Source organism: Mesoplodon mirus (genome assembly GCF_964341445.2).
Source record: "Mesoplodon mirus genome assembly, chromosome: 1".
Lineage (NCBI taxonomy): Eukaryota > Metazoa > Chordata > Mammalia > Artiodactyla > Ziphiidae > Mesoplodon > Mesoplodon mirus.
Genome location: NC_138976.1, coordinates 10,324,575 through 10,341,364, shown reverse-complemented (window position 1 = coordinate 10,341,364; position 16,790 = coordinate 10,324,575). Strand labels below are relative to the sequence as shown.

At 43.0% G+C, this 16,790-nt stretch overlaps 1 protein-coding gene across 1 annotated transcript in view; it reads right to left on the bottom strand.

Annotated features, from left to right (window-relative positions):
• PPP6C (protein phosphatase 6 catalytic subunit) overlaps window positions 1-11,827 on the bottom strand; it is a 29,467-nt gene extending 17,640 nt beyond the window's left edge. The window contains exon 1 of the mRNA XM_082617801.1: window positions 11,630-11,827. Coding sequence (XP_082473927.1) covers window positions 11,630-11,704 — 75 coding nt within the window. The 5' untranslated portion in view covers window positions 11,705-11,827. The remainder of the gene's footprint in view (window positions 1-11,629) is intronic.
• Between the last annotated feature and the right edge of the window lie 4,963 nt (window positions 11,828-16,790).

Genomic DNA, 16,790 nt, shown 5'->3' with positions numbered 1-16,790 from the left:
GACATGTCTTTCACAAATATTTTCTCCCAGTCTGTGGCTTGCCTTCTCATTCTCTTGAAAGTGTCCTTTGCAGAGCAACGTTTTTGTTTGTTTTTTAAAATTTTTTTTGGCCACGTGGCTTGTGGGATTTTAGTTCCCTGACCAGGGATCGAACCTGGGCCCTCAGCAGTGACAGCGTGAAATCCTAACCACTGGACCACCAGGGAATTCCCATGCAGAGCAAAGTTTTTTTTTGTTTTTTTTTTTGTTTTTTTTTTTTTCTTTTTGCGGTACGCGGGCCTCTCATTGTTGTGGCCTCTCCCGTTGCGGAGCACAGGCTCCGGATGCGCAGGCCCAGCGGCCATGGCTCACGGGCCCAGCCGCTCCGCGGCATATGGGATCCTCCCAGACCGGGGCACGAACCCGTATCCCCTGCATCGGCAGGCGGACTCTCAACCACTGCGCCACCAGGGAATTCCCATGCAGAGCAAAGTTTTTAATTTTAATAAGCCCAGTGTTTCTCAATTATTTTTTCATGAGTAGTAGATTGTTTTGATTTGTTTGGGTTTTGTTTGGGGGACGGGGAACCAGGAATTTGTGGGGCTTTTTTAACAACTTCATTGAGATGTAATTCAGACATCGTAAAATTCACCCCTTTAATGCATAAAATTCAATGGTTTTCAGCATGTTCACTGTTGGGCAACCATCACCATAATCAATTTTAGAACATTCTCATCACCCCAAAAAGAAACTGTATACTCATTAGCACTCATCTCCCACCTCCCACAACCCCACCCCACAGCCCTAGGCAATCACTAGTCTGCAGTGTCTATGGATTTGTTCATTCTGGACACCTAGAAGTGGGGTCTTTTGTAACTGGCTTCTTTCACTTAACATATGTTTTTAAAGTTCATCCACATTGTAACATACATGATTTGTTTGTTCTTCTTTATAGTTGAATAATATTCCATTGTATGTATTTACCACATTTTGCTTACCCATTCGTCAGTTGCTGGACATTTGGGTTGTTTCCATTATTTGGCTGTAAGAATTTGATTTTGACACACTAAGTCTGCAATGCCTATCAGACTTCAAAGTGCCTAAGATGTACTGTAAACAGCTGACCGAGTGAGTCCTGAATTCAAGGAAAAGGATCCAGGCTAGAGAGACCAATTTGGAGATTGTCAGGGAATATATATTTCAAGTCATGAGACTTAGAAGAGACAACTAAAGTGGCTGCTTACAAATAGAGAAAAGGATAAGTTACAAAAACGAGTCTTAATACTTCACACAGAAGTTAGGGACAGAAGGAGGAACCAGCAAAAGGGACTGCTTGATAAGGTACAAAGGAAACCATGAGAGCGTGGTGTTATGGAAGTCCGGTGAAGAAAATGTTTCAAAAGAGGAGGAATCAGCTATGTTCAATACTGATGGAGGGGGCTTCCCTTGTGGCTCAGTGGTGAAGAATCCGCCTGCCAGTGCAGGGGACACGGGTTCGAGCCCTGGTCCCGATCCCACATGCCATAGAGCAACTAAGCCCATGCGCCACAACTACTGAGCATGCGCTCTGGAGTCTGCGAGCCCCAACTGCTGAGCCTGTGTGCCACAGCCGCTGGGGCCTGTGCGCCTGGAGCCCGTGCTCTGCAACAAGCACTGCAATGTGAAGCCCACGCACCACAGCGAGGAGTGGCCCCCCTCGCCATAGCTGGAGAGAGCCTGCACGCAGCAATGAAGACCCAACGCAGCCAAAAATAAATAAATAAACAAACAAATAAACAAATAAATTTATTTTAAAATATATATATATATATATTGAGTTGGCCAAAAAGTTACATAAAACCTTATGGAAAAACCCGAAGGAACTTTTTAGCCTACTCAATATATGACTCAATTTATCTGAAATGCCTGGAATAGGCAAATCCATGAAGATATAAAATAGATTAATGGTTGCTTAGGGCTGGACTTTGAGGTAAGGGGTAATGGGGAGTTTCTGTTAATGGGTATAGTTTCTCTTTGGGATGATAAAAATGTTCTAACATTGATTATGGCAATGGTTACACAACTCTGTAAATATATTAAAACCCACTGGGGAAAAAACCCCACTGAATTATACACTTTAAAAATTAATTTTATGATATGTGAATTATATCTCATAAAACTGTTATTTTTAAATTAATAATATATATTACCTCTTTAAAAATAATAATTACCACGTTGACCATAACCACTCAAATCTACTCCTTGTGGATAGAGGTAGCTGTCCTCCCAATCAATTTCAAAAGATCAGTGTTGTACAACATCCTCTTTCTATTATAATCCATTAGACCTGTGATATATAATTTATTATTTGTATAGTAATTAGCTCCCAAAGTTTACAATTACTATTTGCATTTTTTTTCACCCTAACTCACTTCCATCTAGCTTAAGGGTAGTTCCAAAGGACAAATATGCCATGATTGTCCTGTATTTTTTTATAGTCTTTCATTACCACCTCCCTTCTCAGTCAGCCAGAAAAAAGAGCACTACTTTTTTTAGATTAGCCTCATAGAGCAGCAATGTATACTTTTAAATGTACTTTCTGTAACTACACAATTTTTAAAATAAAACAAAATAGTGATGTTTTAAAGTACCTATCTCAGGACCTTACCCACCTTTCTTAGGTATAATGCCTTGCTCAATTAATATTTGCGATTTTTTTCAGGTACACTCACCAAACCTCCTCAAAGAGAATTCCACCAAGGTATCTGCAGAAGTGCTTTGCTGTAATTTGTCCAGGAGTGGGCAGAGTTTTCTGTTTGTTGCCAGGAGGCCTGCATGTTCTCAGGCACTTGTCCCACCCACACTCTTTCAGACTGCACATCTTTTAAGAACAGGCCTAACTTCCATCAGTGAAGGTCAGGGCCCATACCTAATATATTCTCTGACATAAGCGTATAATGTTGATCTCTCCTCCTGCCCACTCTTGTAAATTTGGGGGCTCCACCAAATTTGGTGTACACCCCTTTAAAGATCAATTATTAGTATGTTACCCAAACAAACCAACCTACTATAAACTCCACCATGAATTAAGCCAGACTGTCCTCTAGAGAGGGCTGTCCCCACCCTGCATTACACTGCACTCCTTTCCCAATTGCTTTTTCCCAAATTGCACTTTAATGTCATACTATCAACCTGTAGTAAAGGACATTATAGGAAACAGTCCTCTTACAGAGCTTGTCACTGCGTGGACTATAAACAAGGTGCATAGGATGCTGTGATTAAATAGTTGCCTTCAAGGAGGACGGGAGAGGAATGTCTCTTTGTTTCTTCCATCAGGGATAGATGTGATTTCCCTGAGAAGCTTATTTTTATCATCTTAAAGACTCTGTAAATTTTTAATTGATCAGTTTACATCTTTCTGTAGGCTCCTAGAAAGCTTAAGGCCTAATCTCAAGGAAGTAACCCAGTCATCATAGCTTTTATTTTATATGTACTATTCTTATTTTTCCTATTGGCTCCATCTTGGTTTCCTATCTTTATTTTCTTTTTGTCTCATTTTTCTTACTTATTCTGAATATAATTTATCTTGCTATATTGAATGCTTCTTTGTAAACCACTCTATATCCTTTTTAGAACAAAGTGAGTTATCATTTAACATTCTGAAACTAATCACAGCACAGATTCGTGAGGGACTCTATAGTTCCCATTTTGAATGCTGCAGAATTTGCACCCACATATGACTGGCTCTCCTGGCCCATAATGCCTCCTGAACTGCAAGTCACTTATGGTGACTGGCCCAAACCCCCAGTGCTGATCTGAAAGTAACAGGAGACCATTAGCTAAAGAACATCACTGTGAAACCCTACTAAAAGCCAGTGAGTGCCTAGCAAACCATGTAAACTACTTAGGCAACATCTTCAACCCGAGGCCAGGCACCCTAAGTTGAGTAAAGTTAACAGCTGCCTCCTATAACTGTCACTTCTGCAGTCCCAACAGAGGACTTAGAGCACTAAGCCTCTAAGCCAAAGCCACTGCCTCTCATCGCTCCAGTTCAGCAGCAGCTTAATTCATGTCAAGAATTCATGTCAAGAAACAGATAAAAATAAGAAGTCTATGGGCTTCCCTGGTGGCGCAGTGGTTGAGAGTCCGCCTGCCGATGCAGGGGACACGGGTTCGTGCCCCGGTCTGGGAAGATCCCACATGCCGCGGAGTGGCTGGGCCCGTGAGCCATGGCTGTTGAGCCTGCGCGTTCGAAGCCTGTGCTCCGCAACAGGAGAGGCCGCGACAGTGAGAGGCCCGAGTACAGCAAAAAAAAAAAAAAAAAAAAGAAGTCTATGAAATTTCAGTACAAACTCTACATATGTCAGCCAACTACACACACAGTGGACTCTCAGAGCCCAGTCTTGCCATGGGACAAGCTCCTCCAAAGCCCTTCACAGCTTCTTTTTGCAGCTTGATTTGTAGGAAGCACGGTTTGTGTCTCTTTCTGCCTCAAAGCAGTCACTCAGGCAAGATTCTCAATCTTATCCCAAATTTAGGGCAAACTACACCCATTTCTCCCCACGGTGCCTAATTAATTCCTAATCCTTGAAAAAGTAGAGGTTCATGGACCCATTCTTAGGAGACCCTATTTCCCTTCTCTACATTTTCCTCAAGATACTTGTTTACAGATCCACTCTATTCTCTGCTCCTGTCTCCCTGTTCTCTCTTGCCCCTCAAATACACTGGGTTTTGAATTTCTGTAATTCTTCGTTTAGCTGATCTTGTTATCTGAAACATACTATTTCCTTTATTTACTTTTACATACTGGTATTTATAAAATCTCTTATCTTAAGAAATAAAAATCTATCTAAGATTATATTCTACACAGCCTTTGAATAGAGTCTCTACTATAACACAAATCACTGGGAATGAAGAGTGGGAGCAGGAATCCAAGATGACAATGATATTCACACGCTAACAATACAGAAGGAAATATCTGTACCTTCAATAAAAACCAGAGTTTCTGAGCCCTGGCGCTACCGACAACTCTCCGTTGTGGGGGCTGCTGTCCTGTGCACTGTATGATGTTCATCAACATCTGGCCTCTACACCCCCTAGATAGCTGTGAAAACCTACAAGTGTCTCCAGACATCGCCAAATATCCGCTCAGGGGGCAAAATCACCCCCAGCTGAGAACCACTGGTCTAGACCGTTCTCCTGAGTTTAACACTATTAGAACAGTGTCTGGAGCACATTTGGTAATCAATAAATATTTGTTACCCAACAGATCTGTTTATCCAACAGTCTTCTGAACATTTCTGCCTCAGTGTCTTGACTTGGCAGCATCTCAAATTCAGTCTGGCCCAAACCAAACTCCCCTGTAATGCCTTAGTCTAGTTATTAGTATTTACTAAGTAATCCATGCCAGAAACTAAGAGATTACACTCAACTCTTCTCTCTCTCTCTCAAACCTAGACATAATCTGTCAACAGGTCCTATTATACCATCTTCATTTCCTCTTAAACACACAACCACTTGTCACTGGCTCACTTCAAAAGCTTTCATGTCATCTGGTCTACTGCTCCTATGACATTTTTGTCCCATTCCAATCCAAGGTCCATAATGCTGCTAGAAAATTCCTAAAACCTGTCACTGTCCCCCTTAAAAACCTCTCAAGGACACTCCTCTGTCTACGATAGTGTTTCCCAAACTCCATTCAGATATCATCTTTATGATTTTGTCATATTCCTACTACATACAACAGTGTATCTCTCTAATAGTTTTCTTTGAATCTACTTTTTAGTTAGCCATATTTTTTAAAATATCACCAAGCATGATTTATTTGTTTTTCCCTAAAATATGAAAACATTTCAAAGTGTTTATACATGAACCATCTCAAAGATAAAAATTCAAGTTTATCAGCCTCGTCTTCCATGATTTGGTCTCTGCCTGTCTTCCCTGAACCACCTCAAGCCATACCAAACTACTTCAAGTTAACCAGCCATGTTCTTTTAGATTAAGCTATACCATTGCACATGGTATTTCTTCTGCTTCATGTTCTTTCCTTCCCGTCTTGTCTACCTGAAAAAACTCCGCTCATCCTCTCATTGCTCCTCCTTTGTGAAACCATCTGTGGCTCCAGAGTTAGATGCTGCTTCTTCTATGTTCTCCGATATGCTGGACAGCTCTCTATTTTAGCACCTACCAAACTATGTAATGATCATTTGTTTACCTCTCTATCTCCCCTACTATATTGAGAGCCCCTCAAAGACAGAGGGAAGTGCCAAATTCTATCTCTAGCATCCACAGGGAATAGTACTTGACACAGGAGACAGTTAAAGAAATGTCTGTTGTAAAGCAGTACAGTTTGATTCCACATACCTTAACTGAGTGTCTATCACATACAAGGCAGTGTTCTAAGACTGTGGAGAATACAAAAATAAACAAGATATGATCCTGGCCCTTCAAGAAGCTTGCAGTCTAATGGTGGAGACAGGTATATTTACTATCATACAAGACAGAACAATACAAGTGGTAGTAAAATGGAACAAAAAGTGCTACGGGGCAAAGGTTAGTATAGAACAGAAAGGATGGAAAATTTTTTGGCCTTGCCAAACGTCTTGCGGGATCTTAGTTCCCGGACCAGATATTGAACCTGGGCCATGGCAGCGAAAGCACCGAGTCCTAACCACTGGACCACCAGGGAATTCCAGAATGGAAATTTTAAATAGCAAATAAATTCTGGTATATACTCTGCTGACTTACTGTGCCAAAAATACTTACACCTTATCAGGTCCTGATATTTGTTCTGCCTATCACAGTGATAGAGTGGACATGAAGGTACTCTGAAAACTGTAAGCAGCTGTGTAAATTCTAACCATTACTAATAATTCTGACTGTGGAATCCAGGAGCCCTGTATGGAGAAAGTGACAACTGAGCTAGAACTAAAAAGGGCATGGAGGGGAATTCCCCGGTGGTCCAGTGGTTAGGACTCTGTGCTCTCATTGCTGTGGGCCCGGGTTCAATCCCTGGTAGGGGAACTAAGATTCCACAAGCCATTTGGCGCGGCCAAAAAATAAATAACTAAATAAATAAAATGAAAAGGGGCATGAAGGGTATTGTATAGAGGAAACATAAGTGGTAGTTATGGACGTGAACCCTGGAGCCAGACTGCCTAGGTCTGAATGCAGCTCCTTCACTTACTTACTAGCTATATGCCTTTGAAAAGTTACTTAATCTGCCTGTGCTTGAGATACCTGTCTGTAAAATGGGGCAAATGTTAGTACCCAACTCACACAGTATTAAATGATTTAATATTTGTGCTATATAAGTATTAAGTAGGTAAAAGAAAGAGACTAAGCAGAAGCAAAGAAGCAGGGAAGTACAAGGCACACTGTCAGAAGAGAGCACTCTAACGGGCTCAGAATGGAAGGTAAAAAGAAAGGTGATTAAGTGGAAGACATACTTAGAAAAGTATGCTATTTGCCATCCTAAAAGGCTATTAACTGTATCAGAAAGAGCTCTGCACAAAGAGGCTTTCCAACTTAATTCACTGATGAGCTGGACATCCTCAGGCAGATCATAAACTCTACAAAGCTCAGTTCCCCCTCAGTAAAGTGAGAAGAATACAGAACTAGGCAAACTCTGATTCTCTCTCAGCTCTGAAATTCTAGAAAAGGGTCTGGGGAGTCATTAGAAGTGTGCACTGTCCCATAGGAAACCTACTACCACATGTAGCTATTGAGCACCTGAAATGTGGCTGATCCAAACTGGGATGTATTGTAAATGTAAAACATATATCACATTTTGTAGACTTAATACAAAAAAAAGACAAGGTATTATATTAGTAATTTTATATTAATTGCATGTTGAAATTGGGTTAAATAAAATATTACTAAAATTGATTTCACCTATTTTTTTAAAATAAATTTATTTATTTATTTATTTTTAGCTGTGTTGGGTCTTCGTTTCTGTGCGAGGGCTTTCTCTAGTTGCGGCAAGCGGGGGGCCACTCTTCATTGCGGTGCGCGGGCCTCTCACTATCGTGGCCTCTCTTGTTGCGGAGCATAGGCTCCAGACGCGCAGGCTCAGTAGTTGTGGCTCACGGGCCCAGTTGCTCTGCGGCATGTGGGATCTTCCCAGACCAGGGCTCGAACCTGTGTCCCCTGCATTGGCAGGCAGATTCTCAACCACTACGCCACCAGGGAAGCCCTCACCTGTTTGTTTTTACTTTAAAAAATTTAACAATTTGAGGCTCACATTTCTGAGCATTTTCTATTGGACAGCGCTGCTACAGACTATTTTCAGAAGACCCAAGAGACTGTGATTCTGTAGCCAAAAAGACAAAATGCCAAGCATTATCAGAAAGGGTCTCAGAAAGATTATAAATGAAAACACTGAAAAAACTATTCTAGCCCTATAGAAAGCCACAGTCTGCCCCTAACTGCTGTACTGTGTTCAGTTTTCCTTGAAATACCTAAAGAAATATAATATACAAAACCAAACAACTCAGGTAAACAGAATGATCAGTAAGACAGGCAATAAGGTGAGTGACAAGACTAACAGGCTTCAAATCTAGAAGGCTCAAGACTACCATATATGAGAATCTATAAAATCAGATAGAGGCTGAATAAGGAGGTACAAAAGGCTCTTCACCAAGTCTTAGAAAAAAGCAAGGGAGAATTCTCTGAAGCTTTATGGAGGCATTTCAAACAGAGGTACAATTTTGCAGAGCAGTGGCCTTATATGAGAAACAGAGATGGCTCAGTGGCCTTATATGAAAAACAGAGATGGCTCAGACTAAACATAAAAGTGAGTTCCAAAAAAGATTACAGCAACTATCAATCCACAGAAGTAGTTACTTCTCCCTGTGTTGCATGTCTGAGGTGGACACTAGTATTCTCCCAACCCCTACCATGGAAACTGTCTTCAGTTCTTCAGTAAAAAAGAAAACAAAACTGAACACCAACTCAGTGTGCAACTTCTTTACTTACATGGGACCTTTAAGAACTGTCGAAGGGATCAGACAATCTCCAAGTTATAGAACCTCTCCCATGACAAAATACTTAAGTGTAAGTATTCAGTAAACCTGTCTTTCATCATTCATTCTTACATTTGGTCAGATATGGAATCTGTGTCTTCTATGATCCTCTCTGAAATTTTTTTAGTGGGTGAGAATCACACGAACTCTTTTTTAAGAAATGTTATGCTTTGGTCCACTCACCTTCACATAACACCCTTATTCCTTCAAAACAGTTATGTACATTTGACCCAGGACTAGTGATTTGACCATTTCCAATTTAGATATAGAGAAATCATGATTAGATCTAGAACATCCTATGCATTTATTATTTTATTTAGTATCTCCAACTTCCAGTCAATTTAAAACAGAGGTAAATTTCGGTCTATTTTTCTACCAGAACAAATCTTTTCCATAATGATCATTAAGTGGCCCCAATGATTTCTTTTCTTCCTTTGATAGAATATTTTAGTTTGGCTTTGAAGCCTCAGAAAAAGTGCTCCTGGAATACTTTCTTGGCCTGCCTAATTTTAGTTTGCATTTCATGCCAAGAGGGAGAAACAGAATTAAATTTCTTTAAATACACCAGAGATGCAGCACAAGAAAATTAATCTGACAAAAACATTTCCAGGGCTTCCCTGGTGGCGCAGTGGTTGAGAGTCTGCCTGCCGATGCAAGGTACGCGGGTTCGTGACCCGGTCCGGGAAGATCCCACATGCCACGGAGCGGCTGGGCCCGTGAGCCATGGCCGCTGAGCCTGCGCGTCCGGAGCCTGCGCTCCGCAACGGGAGAGGCCACAACAGTGAGAGGCCCGCGTACCGCAAAAAAAAAAAAAAAAAATTCCAAGACAACGAAGAAAAGCCTCCACTTATATAGAAAAATTCAGAATTTTTTTTTCTAGTAGTTGGTCGGGGGGTGGGGGTGGGGGGAATTTACTAGGAAACAGATACACACTAAGTACAGTCCAATTGTGTTGCAAAGGGAAATGAAATGGTTTAACAACTATATTCTCTTAGGTTAGGAAGGAAATCTAATGTTTATCAAACTAAGAGGTCTAAAGAAAATCCAACTGATTTGTCTTTCAAATCATTTCAATATCCAATATCAAGATACATTTCATAATAAGCAATATTTTACTCATTATAAACACAAAGCTTAAAACTGCTTTACATATCCTAAAGAACAGAAGACTCCACATCAATTCACTGACATGCAAAAACCAACTTTAGTTTTGCAATGAACTGGGTCACAATGTTGCGATTTTTTAAGGAAAAATCCTTGTTTCCTAAAAAGCCATATGCAGAAAGAAGCTACAAAACTATCGTCACAAGAGCATGAAAGCTTCATTTCTACTAATACTAGCTTTGTCCCCATTTTAATTAAATTATCCTGTTAAAAAGGGGAAAATGGACAAGAATGACTCCCCTATCAAACAGCACATATAATTAACATACAAGTTAGTTACATTCACAACAGCTCCTGTGGCCTTAACATTTTGCATACTGTTGACTCATGTTAAATATCAACCCCCTGTACCAAGAGATGGCAAAAGAAAAAACCAGTAGTATCTTCCTTAAGAGAAAAAAACTCACGGACAAAAATAAATTACTTTAAACCCACAGCTTAAAGAATAAAAAGAACTCAAAATTATCAACAGTTTACCCACTTACCACACAGCAAATCAAAGTTAATTGAACAAGAACAGGCACTACCACTAACCTCTAAACACTACTAGTCACCTAAGCACTGGTTTTAACAAACGCATAGAAACTTGTCAAAAAAGCAGTATCCCAAAGACTTACATTCCTTTATTCTTACATTCATTCCTTTACCCAAACATAGGTTTACTGTTGCTAGGACTCTGCAGTACAAAGAACGACTCATTTCCTTTGGAAAACCAAAACAACGAAATCTTGAGCTAAGAAGAGATTGGGGCGGGGTGGGGGGGAGCGGGGACAACTTAAAGGACAGAAACGTATTGGTGTTTATTGAGAGCCTGTTACTTTATCCACTTAAAACAGCTCAAAGACGTGCTCGAAAACGGGTTCACACTGGAATGAGCAGAAGAAAACCAACACTCCTAAAAAGCAACTGGGAGAGTGCTCGGGCAGAGGGACGACTTGTTCTCTCACCCTACCAGACCGCTCGGGCCCCCGCCTGCCCCTTCCCATCCCCATTCCTCAGGCACCTAAACCCACTGAGGCCGCGTTCCGGGAGCACGCTGCATCCCCTGTCAGACGCCGGCCTCCCCGCGCTCCTGTCACCGCCTCTGGGGGGATGACCGCTGCCACTGCCCGCGGAGGCTCGCCTCAGACTCCGAGACCCGGGGTCGGGGTGAGGGGAGAGGAGTCTTGTAAGCAAAGCCGTGAAGACTCGAGCCCCGGGGCAGCCCCAAGGCCAGGACGGGCAACCCTGAGGCAGAGGCCGCGACATCCCTTGGGGTCCCCGCCGAGGGAATCGGGATGGCATTCGGGGGACTCGGGCTGTCCCCGCTCCCCGCGTGACGCCAAGTCGGAACGAGTCGCCTCGCACCGCGTTAGGCCCTCCACCGTGACGGGACAGGACACCGCCGGGGGTCCCGCGGAGAGAGGAAGGGCGGGCCGGCGGGAGCCCCGCTGCCGGAAGGGGGGGAGCCCCGAAAGCAGCGCTCCCGCCCCGGCCAGGCTCACCTTCAGATCGTTCTCCGGCAGGTATTTGCACAGCCGCGCTATCTCCACATACTTGTCCAAGTCCAGGGGCGCCATTTTAGAAATAACAAGCCCCGACGGCAGCAGCGGCGTCCGCGGCTATGCTAGCGGCGGCAGCGGCGGAGGCCGAAGCCGGAACCCTCCCTACGTCACGTCCGGCCCGTGAGACGCGTCTACGCAGCGGCGTAAAGCTTGACCCGATTTTCCCCGCTGCTTCGGCACGCCCCACGCTCTCTCCCGCGGAACACAGGAGGCAGGCCCCCAGAGCCCCCTGGGTCCAGGGTGCTGAAACTGCTGAGACCCGTAGTTGTTTACCGTGGGGTGTGCTGGGATTTGTAGTTTTCTATAGTGGCCAGCTACTCTTCCTCCCCTTCCCTTCCTCTAGACTTTCACCTCTGGGGACCCAGCGAGGCTTTTACGATGCAAAATGGCAAAGTAGGTGACACTAGCCGTTCCCTGGTTTCTCACTCCGACCCTTGTAAGCATTCTCTCACCAGAATATCTTCACTTAAAAATTGGGTAAGCCTGGGGACTTCCCTGGCGGTCCAGTGGTTAAGACTATGCGCTTCCACTGCAGGGGGCACGGGTTCCTCCCTGGTCAGGGAACTAAGATCCCGCATGCTGCACGGTAGGGCCAAAAAAAAAAAAGTTGGGTAGGCCTGGCCGTATAATAACCTGTTTGCACCTTTCCAAGGCCTTAATAGAAACCTTGCCTAAACCCTTGGCAGAGATGTCAGGCTACCAACTTTCCAGCCTGAAAAGAAAGGAAACAAATATTAAAGCTCTTCTTAGGCCAGGCACTATACAGATGCTGTTTTTCTGTCTAATCCTCATAACGACTGATAGCAAAGGAAGGCTCAGAGAGGTTGAGTAACTTGCCCAGATCTCACAGGGTATAGGCAGGGGAGCCAAGACTGGAATAGGTCTGGGTGGCTTAAGTCTACTTCAGTGCATGTCCCATGAGGGCAGAGAGTTTTTTTGTTGTACCAAGAACAGGACCTGGTACTTAGTACACTTTCAACATTTCTTCACTCAACAGCTATTAATTGAACACTTAACTATATACCAGGTACAGTTGTAGGTGCTTAGTGTATTCTGCAAACAAAATAGAAGAAGATCCCTCTCCTCAACCTGTAGCTATATTCCAGTAAAGGAGACAGAACATAAACCATTAAACAATAATATAGTAAATAACTGTAGAGTATATGAGAAAGTGGTGGGCTTCCCTGGTGGAACAGTGGTTAAGAATCCACCTGCCAATGCAGGGGACACGGGTTCGAGCCCTGGTCCAGGAAGATTCCACATGCTGCAGAGCAACTAAGGCCGTGCGCCATAACTACTGAGCCTGTGCTCTAGAGCCTGCGAGCCACAACTACTGAGCCAATGTGCCACAACTACTGAAGCCCGCACGCCTAGAGCCTGTGCTCTGCAACAAGAGAAGCCACTGCAATGAGAAGCCCGTGCACTGCAACGAAGAGTAGCCCGCACTCGCCACAGCTAGGGAAAGCCTGCGCACAGCAGAGAAGACCCAATGCAGCCAAAAATAAATTAATTAATTTTTTTAAAAAAGTGGTAAGTGCTAGGGGGGAAAAAAACGGAGCAAGGGAGATGTAGTGATGCATGTTTAGGAATCAACAAGGAGGTGGGGGAGTTAGCCATGCAGTTACTTGAGACAAATTATAGAGAGGAGCTGATGCAGAGACCCTAAGACAAAAGCATGTCTAGAATCTTTGGGAAATGGCAAGATTAGTGTGGTTGGATCAAGGTGAGAGGAGTAGGAGAGGAGATGAGAGAAAAGAACACTGATTTTTACTTTCGATGTAATAGGGAATTATTGCCGAGTCTTGAGCAGAGAACTAACATGATCTAACTCATTTTAAAAGGGTCACTCTGGCTGCTGTGTAAGACTGTAGGAGGCAATGATTGCAGCTGAAAGACCAGTTAGGAGACGGTTATATAGTCCAATAGTAGCCGGTGCTCAGTAAATATTTGTTGTTCAAGTGACCCTGGACTGGATCCTCTGGCCCTAAAGTGTATTTTGACAACATGTGGCGAAACTTTATTGAGGTCTCTGGGTGATGTTCTTTGTATTATAACTGTTCTGTAAGTATGAAATTGTTTCAAAGTAAAATTAATTTTTAACAGTCTGTTACAGAATGGTGCTCACAAGCATAGATTTCTTCATTTATTCAACGAATACCTATGATGTGAATGAGACCGATATGATCCCTGCCCTATGGCACTTACAATCGGATAACAAACATGTAAATGAGGAAAGAATTAATTACAAAGTATGATTAATGGCAAAAAAAGGGGGAAAAAGGGAAAGAAGGAGTGCTGTAAGTAAGAAAAATGGAATAGAAGACGCCTACTTTAGGTTGGCAACATAGTGGAGGTAAAGTGTGCAGACTCTAGCACCAAATGGCTAGAGTTCAAGCCCAGGCTCTACTACTCCCTGTGTGACTTTGGCAAAGTTATGTATCCTTTCTGTGCTCCACTTTTCTCAGTTCCAATGTGGTGATAATAACAGTGCTTGCCTCATATGGAGATGACAAGAATACTTCTAGGCTTGTACTGAGGTTAAATAGAGTTAATATATGGAAAGGGTTTAAAACAATGTCGTGTACAGTGAGTGCATTGTGTTAGCTCTGAATATTGGGTGGACAGAAAAGGCCTTTTTGAAGAGGTAAGATTTAAGACTTTAGGGGAAAAAAAGTATAGGGATAATATGCTTAGAGTTTTTTGGAGGAAAAAAAACCCCAAGTGAGGGAAAATGCTATTGTTGTTTGATTTTTTTTTTACAGTCCTCTGAAAAACTGACAATTCACTTTTCATCTTTGAACCCCAGTAACTGGGAATTAATCCTATTCAAATATCGTCTCAGAATTGGGAAGGGAGACAAATAGGGAGATGGAAATGAACGTTCTTTACAAACAATAAAGTGCTTGAAAGGAAGGTGTCATCAGCATCATTGCTTCCCTTGCTGATAAGTCAATGAACAGGTAGGTAATGAAGACAATCCCCTTCCAGTGAAAATAGGGGGCAGTCCTCACATTACCAAACTGTCTGGCAGTAAGAAGGTCCCTCCTGCAGACCCACCTCATTCAGTGAATCTCACTCTTGACATTCCCAGTTGGGTGAGTTCTTAGAAGAGATGATAGACACATTGGGTGGTGTGTTACAGAGACAGTGTACAGAGCTTGCTGACTGGAATATGTTCTTAGTCTTCCTTGCACGAAACAGGATATCTGGGTTCCTGTTCTCCCATTTATGTGGGTTAGTCATTTTAACTTCTCTGGGCCTCAATTTCCAGTTTAAAAATAGATCTCCAAAGTTCTTTCCAGCACTTCCTGAAAAGTGATTTCTAGTCTAAAAGCATAGATCCCACAATGAAAATTAGTTGCTATTTTGCCCACAAACCTCTTCCAATTTTTCTTGTTTATGTGCAACTCCAGCATGGCACCTTGAAATGGATTTAGCCTAAAGACACAGGGGGTGAAGGAGCATTCTGCATCTGTGAGCAGAAATCTCCATCTAGATGCACATGGACGTATGGCAGAGCCAACCTGGCCTTAGTTTTCTTTCCTGAAAGAGCAGGAAACTCCTCTTTGGCAAACAGTCAGTAGAGATTTTTCCATTAACATGGGAACTCACAAAGACTCCAGGTCTTTGGAATAGGATATGTGAGCAATAAAAAGAGCTACAGACTGCAAATTCCATCTTGTCAATAAATTTTTGTTATGGTTTCAAGTAGCGAAACGATTTACCAAGTTCACCTTTCAGCTGTACTATCAAATCCTCTCAACTGCTCCCTCTCTGAGGTAGGTAATTACTATTCCCATTCTAGAGATGAAGAACCTAGAGCTCAGAGAGGGTGAACTTGCCAAATGTCAAGGTTAGATGGTTAGTGCGGGAGCCTGGATGTGAACCCAAGTATGTCTGTCTGCTTCCCACTCTGCTACCATAGCTCTTTGCAGCAGGCGTGCCTATGGTTTCCTTCCTTAGCTGTTTCCTCCAATTCCTAGGATACAACAACTCAGCCCTCCTGATTGTGGGGTTCTCCAAAACATAGACATAGGTGAGCCAGCTCTCCATTTTCAGGAAAGCCACAGGGAACCTATGGTTATGAAGGAGACCACAGTAATGCAGATGAATACATCTCACTCAGGACTGGTGTCTAGAGTTCATTTACACCTAGGAATAGCATTACATTTTACATACAACCAACTCTGTGCCAGTCACTGGGCACTAAACAGTTTATATACATTAGCTCACCATAACCTTGTGACAGAAGTCTTATTAGCTCCATTTTACAGACTGGTGGGTGACACTGGGGCCCAGAGAAAACTATCTTCCGCAAAAATAGATACTTTCCTTGATGAACTTTTTATTCCTTGCATTTTTTATGAGCGTACCTAGTTATTTGTTTTTCTGTTTAATCTCTCTGTAGTTTGTAAACTCCAGGAGGCCAGGGGCCAGGTTTGCCTGGTTCGCCATAGTGCCTGCTATAGTTACAAACGCGAATTATGGAATACGTCAGCTCTTTAGGGCACCAAAGCTTGAAAAGGCCTAAAGACTAAACAGGGGGACTTCCCTGGTGGTCCAGTGGTAAAGAATCCGCCATACAATGCAGGGGACACAAGTTTGATCCCTGGTCAGGGAACTAAGATCCCACATGCCGCAGGGCAGCTAAGCCTGTGCGCCACAACTACTGAGTCCGCGTGCCACAAACTACAGAGCCCATGCACCCTGGAGCCTGCGCACCACAACTAGTGAGAAAAAACCCGCAGGCCACTACTAGAGAGAAGCCCACGGGCCACAACTAAGATCCTCCGTGTCAAAACTAAGACCCGACACAGCCAAAAATAAATAAATTAAAAAAAAAAAAAGACTGCGTAGGGAAATTTCACACCTAGGAAAGCACACTCAACTCTCCCTTTCAGAAACCATTCTAACAACCGCTGGAACTGAAAATATCCTAGCTCCTTTAAAATAGCCCAAGGGATTTGGGTCACCTAACTGGATGCCCAACCCCTGGCATTTCGCTTGTAAGTCGCCTCCAAGTAGCTCTGGCTTACTTACTCAGCCGGGGAGGTAGGGCCCCAGGACGACCCGGCCAGTTCAGTTCTGGAGAAATACACAG